At 36.2% G+C, this 19,043-nt stretch overlaps 1 protein-coding gene across 8 annotated transcripts in view; it reads right to left on the bottom strand.

Moving 5' to 3' along the window:
• The window catches only part of RAPGEF2 (Rap guanine nucleotide exchange factor 2), a 162,103-nt gene that overhangs the window by 22,312 nt on the left and 120,748 nt on the right, over window positions 1-19,043 (bottom strand). For all 8 annotated transcript variants that reach the window (XM_032443993.2, XM_032443995.2, XM_032443997.2 and 5 more), the window contains 9 exons: window positions 13,487-13,664; window positions 11,615-11,751; window positions 11,052-11,210; window positions 9,441-9,593; window positions 8,338-8,502; window positions 5,614-5,721; window positions 5,324-5,527; window positions 5,115-5,223; window positions 1,897-2,143 (listed from right to left, as the gene is read on the bottom strand). In XM_032443993.2, the coding sequence (XP_032299884.1) occupies window positions 1,897-2,143; window positions 5,115-5,223; window positions 5,324-5,527; window positions 5,614-5,721; window positions 8,338-8,502; window positions 9,441-9,593; window positions 11,052-11,210; window positions 11,615-11,751; window positions 13,487-13,664 (1,460 nt within the window). The remainder of the gene's footprint in view (window positions 1-1,896; window positions 2,144-5,114; window positions 5,224-5,323; window positions 5,528-5,613; window positions 5,722-8,337; window positions 8,503-9,440; window positions 9,594-11,051; window positions 11,211-11,614; window positions 11,752-13,486; window positions 13,665-19,043) is intronic.

The following is a 19,043-nucleotide window of genomic DNA, read 5'->3' as shown; positions in this document are numbered from 1 at the left end:
CCTAATCTGAGGTGCTGAACCATGGACTGGGTAAAGCTTTGTAAAAGCTGGAAGGGTGATGGTACTTAGTTTTAATTTGAAGCAAAACCACTCCAGGATGAGAAGTGGTGTCAAGTGCTGCAACCAAGGAGCTTGAGTAGTGCCTATGAGAAGGAGATTTTGTAGTAGCCCCAGAGGAAATGACACTATTTGCTCAATTTGGGAAGTTACTCAATGTCATCAGAATGAAAAGCAAGACTGAAGGAATGTATTATCTACTGATCAAAACGATTTGTCCTTGATACTGGCTTAATGTCTCACAAAACTGATAAGTTACCTCAGTCTTAACTAGACTGGTTTCATTTGGCTACACTCTAGAGACACCAAAATCACACAGTGTGTTCACTTTCAAGACAACGTAGATACCTTCACCTCGTAAGCTGGCTAACTGACTCATGAAGTCTTTAAATACCTACTCTAAAATAAGTAAATCAGCTTTTTTATCCTCTTCACTGCTGCTTTTAAAAACTCACAAGAATAAAGTCCCCTCATATATGCAACACCATTCCTAATTAGAAAGAACAAGATAGAAGTTTCTACAGAATGTGAAGAAAAAAGCAGAAACAAGCAAATCTACAGCTACACATCTCTATGCAGAACTGTGCAGACAAACAGCAACAGGCAGGCAAAACATCAACAGGCTTTGCAGATAAGCTGCTATATATATCATATGAAGTAAAGCTAGCAAAAGGAAAACAAAATAGGTCAAGTGTACTGTTGTTGGTTGGTTGTTTTTTTTTGTCTCTTACCCAAATATATCCCTGAACAGAAAACATGCACAAACAAAACAAAACAAAGTGAAAACCAACAAGAGAATTTTATGTCAAAAATGCAAAAATCACATCAATAGTATGCTTGGCTCATCACAGGAACAAACATGTAAGACTGGTGAAACAAAAGAGAACATTCTAAAGACAAACAGTATATGAGGATTTACAGATGCTCCTCTACATAAAACTATCCACATAAATTTTAGTAAAAATCATTATTTGGATATAATCTTCTATATCTCTTTAATCCCCATATATCAGTAACATCCATATTTATCCATTACTAATAATTCAGAAGACTATTCAGTTTTGAGCAGGAATACCTAGTATTAGTCATTAGCATGAAAAGAACCTAAATTTTTGGCAGAAGCATCTTCTTAAAGAATTTTGAAAAGATTTTTCTCAATGGCATGCAGAAAGGAAAATACAGGAAAAAAACATTTATTAAACATCAACTATCCTCTACTCTTCAGCTTTGCCATTTTCATGTTCCTCCCATTGATGGCACTTGTCTAGGACAAGTTTTAGGTTCCTATAAAAACTATATAAAACTGTTTCCAACAATCTTCATCAGAACTCCATCCCTAAAATGTGCTTGCAGAAGAAAAGGTATCAGAACAAAATATTTAGCTTTCATAAGAAAACTCACTTTCATCAAATAACCCAAGTTTTAACCTCAGTCTCCCCTTGATGGCAGCATGCTTAAGTTCTTACAGACCACTGGATTGTGTACAGATAAAAATTCTTACTCCCATCAGCAATTTGCAAGCAAATCTGCTTTGCAGAGTTATAGTAAAATTAATTGCCTGGGGTGCTTCAAATAAACAGTCATCTTAAAAGAAATTAGTAAATAACAAAGTATGTTGTTGCTGTACCTTTTAAGAACTAAACACATTCACACTGACACCACAAACTGCATTATTAGGAGTTTATGGACATGTGAATATTCCAACTAGTACTCCCCAGTACACTGAAGATATAGAAGTGTTTTGCCGTAATAACTAAAAGTATCGTGACAAATAAGTATCACAAGAAGTTATTAAAATGTAACACAAAGCAAATAATTAGAAGAAATCCAAAAACTCACTTGTATGGTTTCTGAGGCAGAATGCTGATTCGAGTCTTGTCAAGTATCTTCTTTAACTTATTTCTTCCCCCAACTGTGTTGGCTTTACTTTTCTTATTTACTTTTTCTAATCCTATTACCTGTTCCACATCAACAGCCAGATCTGGGATGGAATAACGGCTCGCCTTTTTAATATCACCGATTTTAGGCAAGTGAGGAGCACCATTTCGTTTTTCCTCTGACAACCGTGTTAAAAGTTCTTTAAAAACTGTTCAAGACAAAAGGAATGAAAGAAGAACAAAAAACATAAAAGATAAACACTACACACTTGACCAGTTCACTTTTAAACTACAGCACCTTCTGTTAATTCAAATATTAACTGAATTTAGAGGTAAGACTAAATAATTTACAGCTTTTTAAGAAGACACTGATTTTCTGAAGTAAGAATCAGAAAAAAAATCTAAAACTGAGCCCAGCATGAAAAAGAAATACACCAGATAATCAAATTATTACATGGATTTTGTCAGCAGAAGGAATTTGACTTTTCAGTTTAAAGATATGGACTTCTGTGAGATAACAGCATATTTGAAAGAGAACAAATTAAAATAGGCAAGAAAATTAACAACTGTGAAGGAAAGTTTTAAACTAACGGCCAGCAATGAAAGCTCAGAGGTGGGCAATAATTAGCAGCATCAAAAGTCAGAAATCAGAGGGAAAACTGATAGAGATACTATGAAAATTCCCTGACCTCTTGGCTGTTGTGGCCATCTGCCAGATGTACAAGAACACCTGAAATCTTATAAGTCTAACAGGCTGAGTATAACAAAAGTGAGAAGGTCAAACTTATTACTGCTCCCAGCTTTCTCCCACAGCACTGTAGCAAACAGTCATCTATCTACAAGGCAGAAATTCCTGACAAATTTGTGAATCATTTCTTCTACAACTTTAATCTTAACCAAAATGTCAGCACATTTACATATTTTTTTAAAAAACCTGATATGACAACAAATCCAGATCAGTTTGGAACAAGATATTACCTATAGACAAATAGAGAAAAATATCACATCTGATGATTTGATTTGTAATGATAAATCCACTTCTGAGAGATATGAATCTATGTTAGAACAAACTGCAAGATTAACACTGGAGGCCACATAAAAGGATAAAAGGAATGCACAAATCTCTCCTAGGAAGGAAGAAGAGAAAGGTTTTTGAAAGGTTTACCCAGAGAGGTTGATGATGCTCCCCTCCTGGAAGCATTCAAGACCAAGCTGGATGGGACTTTGAGCAACCTGGTCTAGAGAGAGGTGACCCTGACTACAGCAGGGGTGCTGGAACTAGATGATCTCAAAGGTCCCTTCCAACCCAAACCAGTTTATGATTCTATGATTCTGGGTTCTGAATAAACAGAAAGCCACTGCTATGGGTCTAGCACAGAACACACAAAAAGTAATGATTCTTGTACAGTCTTGTATACAGGACACTGATGTAAGGAAGACTTCAATTATTTACATATCTTTGCAAAGAATAACCTGTCTGTACAGAAATAGTCTGATAGTTATTTTTTTTAAGTGTGAATAATTTTAATCTTAGGAAAAAGAGAAGCTTTCTGTATATTAACAGCTTAGAAGTAGAATATCTTCAAAGAAAATCACCATAAAGAAGGAAGATATTTTAAGAAACGGAAGGAGTAAGAAAAAAATAGAATATTCAACCCAAGAGTTTGAGCTAGCACAGATTTTGAGAAGATAAACTAAGAACTGATGTTGGCCAGTTGGCACTTACCGCAGATGAACTTACTATATTAAATAAACAAAAGTAATCCCTCTCAAGAAATGAAGAAAAACAAAAGCAAAGAAAGAAATCATTGTTTCTCTGGTACTTTCTGTGAAACTAATGATTAAATGTAAGGAATTGTAGAAGAAATGGGGAAAAAAATGGTAAGCAGCTAAGAATGAGTATTCAAAGCAAGGTTTTATTCCACTGTAACCATTTTTGCCTTTAATAATCTTTTCTTCCAGCAGTACACAAGAAATTACCAAGGGATCTTAAAAGCCTCAAATACGACTAAAGGAAAAGCAAAGAACTAGTAACAGTATCGTAGAAAAGGAGCTGGGGTCTAGAGAGACAAGTTAAATAATATACAGGAAAATGCCGTTAAGAAATAGGAACCTCCTCTGGAAAATTATTGATAGGAATACTGCATGCAATACAGCTGTTCTGATACTCCACTGTGATGTGATTTCAGTATTTGGAGTGGATTCAAAACTTAGAAAGCACAACTTAAGAAATCAGGTTAGGCTTAAGACTAAAGCAACACATGTAACCAAAAATAATCCAGAGATATTTTTGCAAACAATTTACAGAGAAACAAGCACATGCAACTAAATAAGCATATACAGATAAATTAATAGATGTTTCATAATAAATAATTGAAATATTAGAATCATTATTGGAAAGGAAGAAGAAAATCCCCAGGATATAGACTTGACAAATAACTGTTGGAAAAAGCCTATGCATATTTAACCATCAATTAATTAGTGCAGTGGCATCCTGTGGAAATATTCTGCCCTGCTTATTTACAGTGAAGATCATCATGGAAGAAATACTTAGGGAACACATCAATGAATTATATAAATAATATAAGTACCTAGTGGGAAAAAAAATAAAATCAAATAAGATGCACAAGATCTATTTCTAATGATAGAAATAGAGGTCCCAAGCTGCTTAAAGACTCCTTCAGGACTGATTTGGTACTTGTTAGAAAGAGAAATTGAGAGAATAGACTTGGAGATTGTTAAAGCCCATTTTGCAAAAACGTTTTTATTAATCTTACTGTACTCATCATACAGCACAGAATGAAAAAGTATGCAGAAGTACAGTCAACAGATTAAGATCATTAGACAACTGAACTGCCAAAAAAGCTTCTTTCTTGAGACAGAGCTAAATCTTACAAGTGTCATTGTGTTTCATAAATTCAAGCTAAATGGCCTCTGCGGTTCCTGCCTCTTAACCCAAACACAAGCACTTCTGAGAATTAAGTGACCTCAAACAACCTTATTTGTAAATTTTTCTCTGCTATTTTGAATTCAGACACTTCAGGACATGGCAAAGCTCCTGTTCCAATTCTTCCTAACTCAGAAGTATTTCAAGTAACTATTTTAAAACATTTCCAAATGTCTTCTGTACAAAATGAAAAGCATAATCTAAATTAGAACAAAAAGTGTGCGCAAACTTACCAAATAAATTGGTTTTCACAGTGATAGACAGATGAGTGTTGTTTCTAAGGATTTCCATGGCTTTTGACAGCTGAATATTTTCGAAGTTTTGACCATTCACTTCCAATATCTAAAAATATAAAGAAATTAGCATTATTTTCATTTAGTGTGCAGAATGGAGGAGAAAAAGAGGAAAAAAATAACAAAACATCACATTTTAACATACATACCTGGTCTCCACGTTTCAAGCCTGCTTCTGTAGCTTTACTACCAAAATCTACGCTGTCAACAAAAATCCCAAATCCTTTTTCTGACCCTCCCAGCAAGATAAAAGGCAAAGGGGCTTCTCGAGATGGCTTTGTTAAGGTTATCAATCTTCTTTTTGCTTTAGCGGCGCAAGCGATATTTAACAGCCTCAAATGTCCACCCATTTTCTACCAAAAAAGAAGAGCATGATGAGTTATATATAATGACAGCCCATTTCTTGCTATCTCAAACTGTCAGAAAAAAAACTTCTTACCTCCCTCTCCAAATTGTTCTCAAATTCTTCCAGAAATCGAGTCATAGCAGGATCTCCTTCAAAATCATTGAAGTGATTGTTCACCCACAACAATACTACCCGTGTAACCTGAAAATTAATTAACTAATTACCAAACAGTACTATTGCAAAGTTCTTAAAAACAAACAAACAAACAAGCAAACAAAAAAAAAAAAACAAAAAAAAAAACAAAAAACCCCAACTATTTCTTACAGCTTCTGAAAGTTTTCATCGCAATCCTAAATGTTATATATCCTGATTTCACTGATATGCAACCATTTACCAGGAGGAAAGAATTAAGTGTAAAAATTGCCTGAGTTGTATTTCACAAAGATTACTGAAGTTAGAAAGGTGACACTGGCTGAGTCAGATTTGCTCAAGGTATTGAGGTAGATCAATTTCTGACTTATAATCAACAATTTCCTGTCCACATATATTTCAAAACCTGCTTAACTCTTCATGCACATAATCATTAAGTTTTTGATGTTTTTCTTAGACTGACTCTTGAAACTCACAAAACGTGAGATAAGCCACCATAAACTTCATTAAGCATTTGCCTGTGTCAAAGAACTATTGAACATTTACAGAGGCAAGAAAAAGGAGCTACTGTGAGAAGCACGAAAGAGGTGAATACATGCAATTTTCTTCCTTACATTCAATCTTCCATCTCCTCTCTCTTCATCCTTCCTCTCTCCATACAACTATGGTTATCAAGTTCAAATGGATATTAGCTCATATTTTAAAATTTGTTGGGATAAGATAGGGATGCTACCTATCAATATATTACTGAAAGTAAAGCTAAAAACCAAGAGCTATTTTTCTGTTATTTTTCTCTAATGAAGGCTTTCACTGCAAAATTTGTTCTTAGTAAGTGATCTGACCTGAAAGCTTCTTGTTCTAAAGACCTGAGGCAAAGCATACAAAAGCAAACCTCAGCACCCCTATGGGAGCCATATAGTTTGGGTTCACACTGTTTCCAAGAGGGCTCCCTTTTACTCTGAAAACAAGGTGAATTGAGAAGAATTGTAGCAGTTCTCAACCAAACTAATCTACTATTTTAGAGAGATTGGGTTCTAAAATGGAATAATTACACAGTACCTGTTCTACAGCCCACAGCCCCAAGAAAATAGCATAGGAGTAGCATTTTTCCATTCTTAAAACAAAAGACAAACTTCTTTTTTGTTAAGCATCTCAGTCTTTTTTCATTAATACAGATCGCATTGGAAGATACAGATCATGCTTATATAAATTAAATTCGCAGCAACCACAATTTTTTTAAATCATCTGGGAAGTTGTGAGCCACATAATGTATTTTAAACCACAGCAGTAAAAACTTCAACATCAATACTACTTTCAAAGTTGGAACTTAGTGCTGTACTCAGCAGACACAGCACTGAAATGGTTTAAGCAGTGACTCCGAGAACAATGTCAATAATAGCACTGCTATAAAAAAAGGTTAAAGCTTTAAACTCAAGTATCCTGACACTGGGCAAAACCATAAGGAAGGCAAGATCCCAAATATACCTGACTACTAACTATTGATGGGACTCACTGTGCTTTACTCATTTATTTCCCTCTCCTAACAGTCTGTCAGCTTCCAATAGAAAACAGCCAAAACTCTCCAGATCTCACTTGTCACTTATTTTTGCTCTTCCCAACTTATTGTTTTTCCTGAACTTGTATCAAGCAGCCTTTTTGTCAGCACTGCTCAGCTCAGTGTCAGAGAGGGCTGGCTCTTGAGATGGCAGAACAAAGAGCTGCTCTGTTTCTAGTCCTAACAGCAACTACACTTGCTTATGTTCTTAGAGGCTGAGAGGATTATCCATGGGAGGATAGGAAAAATAAGTTTAAAGATGAACTCTGGTATTATAGCTCTGAAGCTCTAGCAAGTCTGTACTAAACAATATTAGCTGCAGCTTTCCAGTGTACATGGCAATCAGATTTTCACAGAAACAGCTAGTATTTCCCTAAAGCAAAGCCTAAACTTTCTGCCCAGAGAGGAACAGGCACAAGGCACAGACACAGTAACATTTCTAGTTGAAAAGTATATTTTCCAACTATTGCTTTACATTTGAAAAACGAATAACATTGTAAATAAAGCATTACAGTGTGAAGCACAATTTGGCCTCAGTTGACATTGTGTGGGTATCAGAGTGCCAGGGCTGGATAGACAAGGCCTTGCTCCTCCATCCTTCCCTAGCCTTGTCTAGGGAAGGAGCTATTTGATTGCTGTATACTTTTCCTAATGCTGTGAAAGGCTCAGCAGATTTCTAACAGTGGCTACATTTAGCTATATTTTCTAGTGCCTTTCTATGAGAATGAACTATCACCAAATGTTTGCCAACATGTATTAACTAGTATTATAACAGAAAACATGGGACTTCATTTTATACTTGGATTTCCAGGCACTAAAGAATTCCACTGAACTATATTAAATAAATATGGAAATTATCAAGGAAAAAAGCTTTTTTTTATATTAGCAGCAATTAAATTAGGCTGTAGAAAGACAAAAAAATGAAAAATGGAATACAGCTTATGTATGTCAAACACTGTAATTCTTACTTTTATCCATGCAGTTTGCCATTAAAATACTTCATCACCTATTTACATCTTACTCAGTTTAGTTGATTAAAAATATTTCTATTACTAATAGGTTATTTTTTCATGTCTATGATAAAAGGTGTGTAAATTTAAGGGGATCTTAACCTTATCCCTGAGGCTGGGGTCATTGAACCACTCCAACAACTTTTTCCCCACTTCCATTGGGCTGGAAAGAAAGGTCCGATATGTCAATAGGAAGTCTTCTATAAATGTTGGGTCTACCACAGAGTGTTCTTCCACCAAATGCATTGTTAACCTCTCCGCTGTTCCCTATAGAGAAATTAAACCTTAGTTATTTAAATGTATTTTCAACTAATGATTTTTTTTTTCTCATAGCATACTGAAGATGAATTATACTAGAAAGAACAATACAGTTGCTATTAACTGATGAGATAAACAGCACAGTTCAACCATCCTTATAAGAAATGCAGAAAAAAATTCTGTAATTATGTTTTACAAAAATCATATTGTTAATCATGTGCATAACATTTTAAAGATTAATAATAAAAGTTTACATCTTTTACTTTCAAATATATAATTTTATAACACATCTCAACTAATCTTGTGCCTTACTTTACAATTACAGAACCACAGAATGGCCCAGGTTGGAAAGGACCTTGAGGATCATGAATCTCCAACATCCCTGCCACAGGCAGAGCCACCAACCTCCACATTTAATACTAGACCAGGTTGCCCAGGGCCCCTCGAACACCTCCAGGGACAGGGCATCTACAACCTCTATGGGAAGCCTGTGCCAACACTTCACCACTATCACAGAAAAGAACTTCCCCGATATCCAACCTAAGTCTTCGCTCCTTCAACTTAAAAACATTTCCCCTTGTTCTGCTATTATCTATCTTTCCAAAGAACTGACTCCCCTCCTGTTTGTAGGCTCTCTTTAGGCACTGAAAGGCTGCAATTAGGTCACCCCTAACCCTAACCTTAGGTCCTAGAGGGACCTAACCTTAGGTCCTTCTCTGCAAGGCTACTCTCAAGGACTGCTCCTTACAGTCTGTATACATGTCTGGGATTCCTCCAGCTCAAGTGCAAAACCTTGCACTTTGCTGTGCTGAACCTCATTCCATTCACCTGGGCACACCTTTCAAGTCTGTTGAGTTCCCTCTGAATGGCACCCATTCCTTTATCTGCCAAGTGCAGAGATTTATTAACACAGACCTTTGAAAGACTTTCCCCATCTTTGCTTTTACCTTGATGACAATGTGACCTTTTCTTGTTCCAGTGCGATCAAGCTCTCTGTGCTCCTTAACCATCACAATCTCTCCTTCCTCTTCTACCTTCTGCATGTTCTTTTCCACTTGATTGAGGATGCGGCAATAATCTTGCTGAGCTATACAAACAAACTGGAAAGAATCATCACGCACCAGTATTAAAAGGAAAAGTCTTTTAAAAAAAAACAACAGCAAAAACATTTAGAATTATGATGGAAATACTTTATCATCAAAAAATTAGTTGTTCAAACTGTAGTCAGATTTTTCTTATCAGCAGTTCAGCTGCAATAAGCAGATGAATACACAGTTCTGTTCTTCCAATATGATCTTGCAATTAGAGGAGCCCAAGATTGATCAGAGCAAGATGACTTAGCATCATCAACCATTTTTGTTCAGCAGCTACAACCACCCTGATTCTAGAGATGAAGCTCAGTATCCTGCAGCTGATATTGTCCACTTTTGTGTGCTATTTAAAAGCAGTAAGAGAGATGGTAAGAAAAACTTTGCTTTTTGTTTATTGGGGTTTTTTGTGTGTGCGTGCTTATTACTATTCCAAATTATTTTCATTTACTGTTAAAAAAGACAATCATCAAGAATTCTTTGCAAGTATTTGAAATTAATCTGTCTTCTTAAATAAACTTAAGTAGACAGAAAGGAAATTACAGCGTTTCTCTTATTGACAAGTAGCAAAGTCATTGTGTATGATGGTTTTGACACTGGGCATGAGATTCCCAATTAGAATTTCTCTCTCACCCTTCATAATTAATTTATGTAATTTCTTTGTTTCCAGCAGTTATCAGGAGATAAAACAGAGCTCCTACAATCTGGATTAGTTGCAGAACATTATTCTAACAAGATGCCATTTATGTGTTTATTCAAAGTTAGATGGGCAATGTAAACCAGGTGACTCCATTAGCACATTTTCACCTATTTCAAAGGGCATCTGATGAAAGCTAAATACCTATCAAAACCAACAAAAATGCTTAATTTACTCTCATAAAGTTAATAAGCACTACACCTCCAGATTAAGCTAGTTATTTTATGCTACAAGAAGAGCACCTTACAACTGATTGCTTGTGTTACAGCAAATGTCAAGACATATTCCTTGAAAGGGCAGGCCAGCTGAAGCTAAAAGGTCTACTCTAAAACCAGAGGACAGAGATGAATCCCTCTAAGATTCAGTAGCGGAGTCCAGTGCAGGGAAGAATCACTATTATCTACAGAAGTAAAAGAGCCTTTAATGGGTAATGGATCTTGACATTCTACTAAAGGAATTAAACTGAAAAGCAAGGATATATGCAAAGGAAAAGGAAACTGAAGCAATAGATATATGAAGCAGGCTACTGGGCCTTGAGCTCTGGAGAAAGCACATAAACTTTATCATTCAAAAAAATTCCTATTTGGATGAACAGACTTCAATTTCCTGGACTGTACATACAAACACTGGAGCCATAGTTCTCAAGTATTGCACTGGTTATGCACTGGAGATCTTACACATTCACTCAAATTTAAAATAAAGCTTTGTCTGGCTGCTCAGATGTATTACTTCTATATGTACGTGGTTTTGTTTGTACAATTATACAACTCTACCTGGCAGTCATCCACTTTGGTTCTCATCACTCCTTTCATATATTCCTTTTCCATGGTAGGGGAAACTCCAAAACTGTTTCCCATGCACAATATCTCTGTTCTTCCATCAGGATATGTCACTTCCACAGAGCCATTCAGAATGACTGACCAGGAATCCAGCTACAAAGTAAATGTTGCAGGACACAAAAAGACTGAATCACTTAACACTGTAATATCATACAATATAGATATATTTGTCTCCCCAAAGGAAAAGTCTTTTCTTCTGCATCTATTAATAAGATGTATATACTAGGCTTTGAAATGTTGAAATGTATTTCCAAAATCAGCTCTAAGAGGCAAGAAGCATTGCATATGTTACAAAGACCATTTTCTTAGACATTTATTGAATAAGAAACACTGCATAAATACTTATGGAAAGCTTGATAGGGCAAAAAAGAAGGGGATGCTTTTGCACTCTCAATTTCACTCTTTTTAATTATTTTTTTGTCAAAAAATTGGACCTTAACACTGCAGAAACTGGGATGTCTGGTATAACAGGAAAGTCAAAAGTAACGTCCACTGACCTCTTCCCCATCATTCAGTACAATAGTTCCTGCTCTCTCCACAACTGCAAACACCATTACAGCACAGAGCTCTCTCCTCACTGACATTGTCATGTTGGCAAAAGCAGGCAACTGGTGCATGAATTCCAGTAGTTGTTCTGAAGAAGAAAAAGCCCACTGAGTCATGCACGTCAAAACAACAAAGCAGAGCAAAGACGGTTCTTCAGAAAGATGCCTAAGGCTACTTAAGCTAAAATGCTGCACAATCATTTCTGTATACTAATAAATCCTATACAGTGGCCAGTTGTAATTACTGAATATTTTGTAGGCATAGACTAGCTGGTCATATCATCAATAGAAACCCTGCAAAGTAAAAGTCAGCATAGTAGAAGAATTGTAATGCAATCAAGAGATCTGAATACAGCCAATGAAACTAATTCTTCATTCAGCCAGACCAATAACTCCATTGAAACTAAGACAGGCCTATATAAAACACATTAAGACATAAAGAAAGGAAATTTCACAAAATTGAGCAAGTTCCTTGGTAAGTCCATTCCTTCTGTGTCCAGGCTAGACTTAACAGTAATTTGTACATGGCCATAACTTGAAGTGTTCAAAAGTTCCCTTAGGATGGAAAAGGATTGGTGTTGTTCTGTCTTCTATGTACACTGGAGTTATACTTGTACTCAGTTATGAGCTTCTCCCATGTTTTGACTTTTCACACAGCCCATATCCAGATAGAGCTCATTTCTTCTCCTTAATAGAGAGGGATTATATGCCCTAAACACTATACATTTTTTGCATTTATTTTTATCAAATGTACTGAAAATAGTCCATCTTTTCCCTAAAGTTCTATTTGCGCAGAATCCCAGCTGAGGCTGGCAGGACCTGCTGGGTGCATCAGGCCTAGCCCTGGCTGCAGGAGGGCCACCCAGAGCAGCTGCCAAGGCCCATGTCTGGGCGGCTCTGGGAGATCTCTGAGGAGGGGACTCCACAGCCTCTCTGGGCAGCCTGTGCCAGGGCTCTGGCAACTGCAGGGCACAGAAGTGCTGCCTGGTGTTCAGACAGCACCTCTTATGTACACCTCTGTGCCCACTGCTTCTTGCCCTGGCACTGGGTAACTCTGATCAAAGCTCAGTTCCGTCCTCTTTGCACCCTCCCTTCAGGTATTTGTATGCATGGAAGAGATCACCCTGAGACTTCTTCAGGATGAACAGTTCCAGCTCTCTCAGCCTTTGCTCATATGAGAGATGTTCTAGCCCCTTAATTATCTCATAATCAAACATAAACATCATTTAGTTATACTTTGATTAAAGAAAAAAATAAAATAAACAAAATCCTGAGTCAGTAAAACAAATTCAATTAGAAATGGCAATTATTATAATTCTAGTTATGCATTGCTTTGCTTTCAAGATATTAGTCTGTACATTAACATAGCAAATTAGTTTTAGTAGATCCACATTTATGTAAAGGTTTTACGCCTCCCTTATGCTTAATAAATATGTATGTACAGATAGAAAGAGATGCAACAGCACAACAAAATATTTAAAAACTTAATGTGATAAGCATTCAACAATAATGTTAGTGTTACCTTTGCCAAGTTTCTAAAAATCCCCAGCAAGCAACAGTACTTCATAAACCAGTCCTGATATTGATTAGAAATTGAACATTGAAACATAGAAGGCCAGCATTGATCGTTTTCACCCACATCATGTGCACTTTCTGCATCGTTGGCTGCACTCATTCACTGTTCCGTATGAGTCAACTAACAGAATAAACAACTAAACTTACCAACTATGAAAGCCAACAACTAAAATCCACACATTGCAAAAGTACACTTTTTGGTGAAGTAAAAACAGATTTGATAGTATTTTACTACATTGTAATACTTACCAATGTCATCATCTGTCCTGTCTATTGGGTCTTTCTCCAAGCAATCTCTGACAATATCTCTACTCATCAAAGGATCTGATGCCCTTTCAATGTCTTCTTCATCGTCATCATCCTCAGAATCCACTGCTGTCTCTGGCAACCCACTGAGATCCATATCACCAGCCTCACTTTCTGTAGCCTAAATTCAAGTACAAACATCTTTTTTTAAAGTATTCAAATATGTTCTTCACTGCTTCAGTTTCCCACTTAATATATAGACATAAATTCCATCTGATCTTTCAACTGATTTTTATATTGCTTCTTAAAATTTCTTTTTAAAACAACTGATCATTAATCAACCTCAAAACAATGTTTAAGCAGCTTTCAACATATTTTAGTCAGTCATACACAAACAGGATTCAACATACATTATTTAATTAGTAGGTCCAGGGGAACTGAAAGCAATTTATCCCAATAAATTGTTCCTCAAAACAGACAAAAAAAAAAAAAAAAGATTTTTTTTTTGCCCTTTAAACACAGAGAAGGTAAGACAAATTATATTTGTATTTCAATAGAATAAGCTTCCATGCTTTTGCCTGACTAGGCATGGCTGACATTTGTTACTTTAATAACATAGTACACAGCCTCCTTGCAAGTGATGCACATGGCTGGAGAGGGATCAGACCAGCTAGCAATGCTCCTAAACACTTCAACCCCACAGCAACCCCAGCACAACAACACAAGCTCTGTAGCAAGTTTTCACACTATCATCTGCTAATGCGAAAATCATCATAGCAGCACCTAGGCAATATTCACATTATTCTTACTTTGCTTTAAAAAAAAAATGCTGTGCATGCTCCTAAACAGGATAAAGAAGACTATTATCAACATATGAAGAAATCACAAAAATGCAGTACTGCTAGCCGTGCTTTCATTAGCAGTCTTGCTGTGTTTAACATCAACACTCCCTGTGATACATTTTAAGCAGTTGCTCTAGCTACTCTTACAAAACACATTTCATCTAAAAAGTCTGGTGGAAAAATTAGCACTGATGAGTCAGTAGACTCGCAGCTTATGACACTGATCTGTCAGAATAAGTCTCCAGCTGTGACAGTTCCAGAGATGGTATGACTAATTCACAAGTTGGTTTTGCAAATCCTCCCTTTACTAACAAGTGCCACTCTTACCTGCTCAGAATAAGCTTTCTCAAAAGCAGGATGGAAAGCTGAATAAGAAATTAAGCTTAGTCACACAGTGCTAACATACAAGAGGTACTCTGGAATCCAAGAAAATTCCACATATTATACAAAAAGAACTGTTCTATTTTTAAAAAATAAATAAATAAGAATAAAAATAAAGTTGACTGCCCACTTTCAGTTTATTGCTTTACGACAAAAGCCCTAAGGAAAAAAAAATGATGTCGTATTAAAAAAATAAATAAATAAAAATGAAAACACACATGCACAACCCTTAAATATGGTAACAGCCACCATACATTTGTGTGAGACTAAAGAGAAAACTAGTGAGCTCTGTTGAAGACAGGGGTTTCTTTGTAACAATAGAAAATCCAGAAAACAAGATGCACATCCTGCAGAGTTCATCCCACTCACTGATGGGATTTAAAGATTTCCAAGGCATTTTTAACAAGGATGAAAGACACCTCAGAACACTGTACGCTGACATAGGTACATGTACATAGGTACATTACTCTCATGCATTCTTTACATTTATATATGAAAAATGCTTGTTGCAGCTTAAATTCAGGAGAATATCTCTCCAAAACTGGAATACCAGTAGCAATGAAAATTTTCTTCATGGTTAAAAAGATGTCATGAAAAATTTGCTGAAGCTACCAAAAGGAATCATGCAGCAGTGACAGCCTGGGATTTCATTTGTCACATCACCAACTAGAAAGTCGGGAGACTAAGAGTCTCAACCTTGAGGTGAAGTGTTACTTCACTTTCAGTGCATAATGAGACCTACCTATTTCTACGCTGTGCATACTAATACTTATCATGAAGTAATACAAAAATGGTTACTTCAGTCGCTGCCTCCAAGTCCAAAGTTGGTCCTAAATTTCAGTGTTAAAAGATCATTAAATGAATATAGTAAAATGAAGACAAAAAAAATATGAAAAGTGAAAGTGCACTGAGTAAGTTTTTCTTACCTGTTTGAATGATTTTTGTAGGGAAAAAGTAATAAAAAGACTGCCATTCTCATTTGGCCAAACTCGGCAGACTGGAGAATGAAGACGTTGGTTTTGTTAGATTGTGAGCAAAGTGATTAAGCCCAGTTTTTCTGGAGGCAGCATAAACATAAAGTGAGAAGGGATGGACAACATGAACAGCTAAGACCTATTTTACAGTCTTTTTCTCCAACTGATTTGGATATCAGTCAAGAAACAGATGAGAAGAGGCCAAGTGGATATGTGCTCATTCAACAAATCTGTTTCTTTATAATTAAGCAGCTCAAGGTAACTATTTCCTTGCTCACTACCTGCACGCACAGCCATACACCTACTCTTTACTTTGGTGCAGAAAGAACAGAATAATTCAGTTCAAAGGGACCATCAAGAGATCATCCTGGAGATGTTTCTGGCCAGGCTGGATGGGGTTTTGAGAAAACTGGTCTAGCAGAAGGTGTCCCAGAATGGCAGACAATCCTCAAGGCAAGACCACTACAACCCTAAATAGACTGGGATTATCACTTCTTGTGACTGGCTGGCTGTGTTGTATTTAATGCACATTTAAGGGGGAAGAGAATGGAGAAACGTTCCACTTTTAAGGAAAATCCTGAGGAAAGAAATACATCAATTTTGAAGAATAAATCCCCCTCTGTGACCAACACTAACAGAAAAACACAGAAAATTTAAAAGTTCAAGAGAAAAATAATGGGGAAAAATCAAGACAGCTATTGTGCAGATCAAAAGTACATCTATGCCGTACTTCTAGTTAATAACAAAAACAGACAAGCCTTGTTCAAAAATATCCCACTTTTCTTTTAATCACTATTATTTTCACAGTCTAAGGGCCAAAAGCACACAGGAAAAGTGAAATGAAGGATGTTTATTAGCAAAAATATCACTTTTTTCTTTTTAATGTATAAACTGCAAAACACCAAGATTACTGACACTACAACATCAATAAACTGCTACGAAATTCAATTCCTATAACTAATTGTAATATGGAACAGTGCGTTATATAATCATTGCAATCAGTTTTAACTACTGCAACCATACAAATCTTATACAACTTCAAGGTTGTCCAACTATTTTCATAAAACTGCACTGCCAAGAGGGCAAGTGGCCATGAAAATCCTACAAAGACCTTGCTTCAAAGAGGACCCATATCAGACTCATGGGAAATCAAAGCTGACATCTTGAGAATATCCTAGTGCTACAGGCATCCTGGGAGGGTCCTGGAAAGGATGTTACACACTTCCTTTACTTCTGGGAGAGTCTGGGACAGATGGGAGGGCACATAGGGCCAAAAGGAAGCCCCCAGTATAAGGGCAGGATAAGGTAAAGAAAGGCTGACGAAGGAAAGACCTCCAACAACACAACAATGTCTTCCCAAGAGAGAGAGGGGAAACCGCAAATTCACAGGCTTAAATCATGTTATCTAAGCAGGATCATCGGCTGGTGATAAACATGTCAGGGATAGGAAGCATTTAAAAAGCGTATAGGAAGAGATATATGACTAAACAGGAAAAGTAGCAACTAACAATTTGCTTTGCCAAGTCAACAAAAGGCAAAAGCAAAGTATTGTTCTTGGCCAATGCTAGTCTGTACACAAGCTACCAACAGCCTGTCCCTTCCCTCTGCAGCCACATGCAGTTCTCTCTGTGAACTGATTTCCTAAAATAAAAGTTCTAGCATTTAACGCCTTACTGATGGGCACCTGAAAAATATTTTTAGACTAAGGTGAGGTAAAGACAAAGGATTATTTATTTTATTTCAGTAAATAATTCTTATTTTAAATGGAAGTTCTTTCATGTGCTACATAAGACAAACAAATTTAGTTACAGCATTAATATTTAAAAGGAAATATTCTCAGCTCAATGCTGAAAGCATCTGAAGATTCAGCTTCATGATTTATTAAAAAAAAGTCTGAAAGGGCCATGAATGTTTTTTTATTGCTGTTCTTGAAACTACAGGACTAAAGTACGTATTCTAACACAATATATTCCACAATAAATGCTCATAGTATTTCATGTCTCCAGGGACGCAGGTAACTTTAATAAATTCTTGGACATTATGTGATTACACAGATTACAATAAATCTCTGCCAGGAATTTTTTAAATGAGAAATTAACTGAAGATTAATTGACAAAATCAGAAAATGCTTTTAAGTGCGTGACGAAACGTCCTCTTTTTAATTCAACTTTAAATTATTTTTTGTATATTATAATGGTAAATATTCCCCGTGTAAATACTTCAAAAAATCAGTCTTTCTACCATCCCAATGATTCCATTTTTGTAAACAAAACTTTCTACAGGAGTCATATCTCAAATTGGCAACTACATGAAGCCACTTCTCTGACGGCTCTCCACAGTATAGCCATTTTGATAGATTGGTTTAAATTAAATTTGGTTCACCTTTTCAGAAAATTAAATTGCTATAGTTTCTTATTAGAGGACGTGGCAAGAGCTAAAAAATATCAAGAGGAGGACCTAGACTTCCTCAAATTACTTTATCTAATTTTTGTTTTAATTTATATTTATAATAAGCATGTGCGTATCAAATATTCTAGGCACCCTTAGGATCTGTTTCACATTAAATGCCTCAAAACTCAGGCTACTCCAAATAAAGAACCTCTTTGCAACAAGAACCTCCCCTCAGCAGTATAACTTGAAATCTCACAAATTCTAGGAATGGGTTTTCAAAGGGTGGGGAAATGGGATTCATCCCTCAAGTCAGGTCAGCACAGGCCTCTCACTGAGAATGTTTTCCTTTAAGTATGTTTCAGAACAGGAAGCCAATCCATACCAGAATTGATACATAATCAGAAAAACAAACAAACAAAAAAAACTTCTAAGTCTACAATTTTGAAATTCTGGTCTAGCTTTTAACCATAATGGCAGATAAGGCACTTTTCATCAACTTATCTCAACATTGTCTCAAAGTAGCAAAAATCACAGCTGTTGTTCTGCAAATGGCAAAATAGATGCTCAGAAAAGGTGAGGTACAGTGCTGGCATCAGAACCAGAGCTCCTTTGTGCTTTAAGTCCCACCAGAAAGCCCGGCAGATGTGCCACACTGGCTCTCTAAACTGAAATTCAGGAAATTTCCTCTCCAAAAAATTTCAACATGCAATCAAAACTCATGAAGTAGAATGCAGAAATATTGCAAAACACTATGTATCCCTACATTGCTGACTTGAAGGCAACAAAAGAAATACATGTCACTGGGCAACAAGTTACCTGCTGAATTTTGCAACATCATATCTATTAAGTATATATCATATCTTTTAAGTTTGAAATTATGCTGATTCAAACCAAAATTTGTCTTTTGAAATCTATCTGATGCTTCTTTAGACAAGAACTGACAATACACAGTAATCCAGGCATTGATCTATT

The sequence above is a fragment of the Coturnix japonica genome, chromosome 4, assembly GCF_054131305.1.
Source record: "Coturnix japonica strain WE chromosome 4, WE-NBRP24, whole genome shotgun sequence".
Lineage (NCBI taxonomy): Eukaryota > Metazoa > Chordata > Aves > Galliformes > Phasianidae > Coturnix > Coturnix japonica.
Note: the sequence above shows the minus strand (reverse complement) of the source record. Positions and strands in the feature narration are given on the sequence as shown.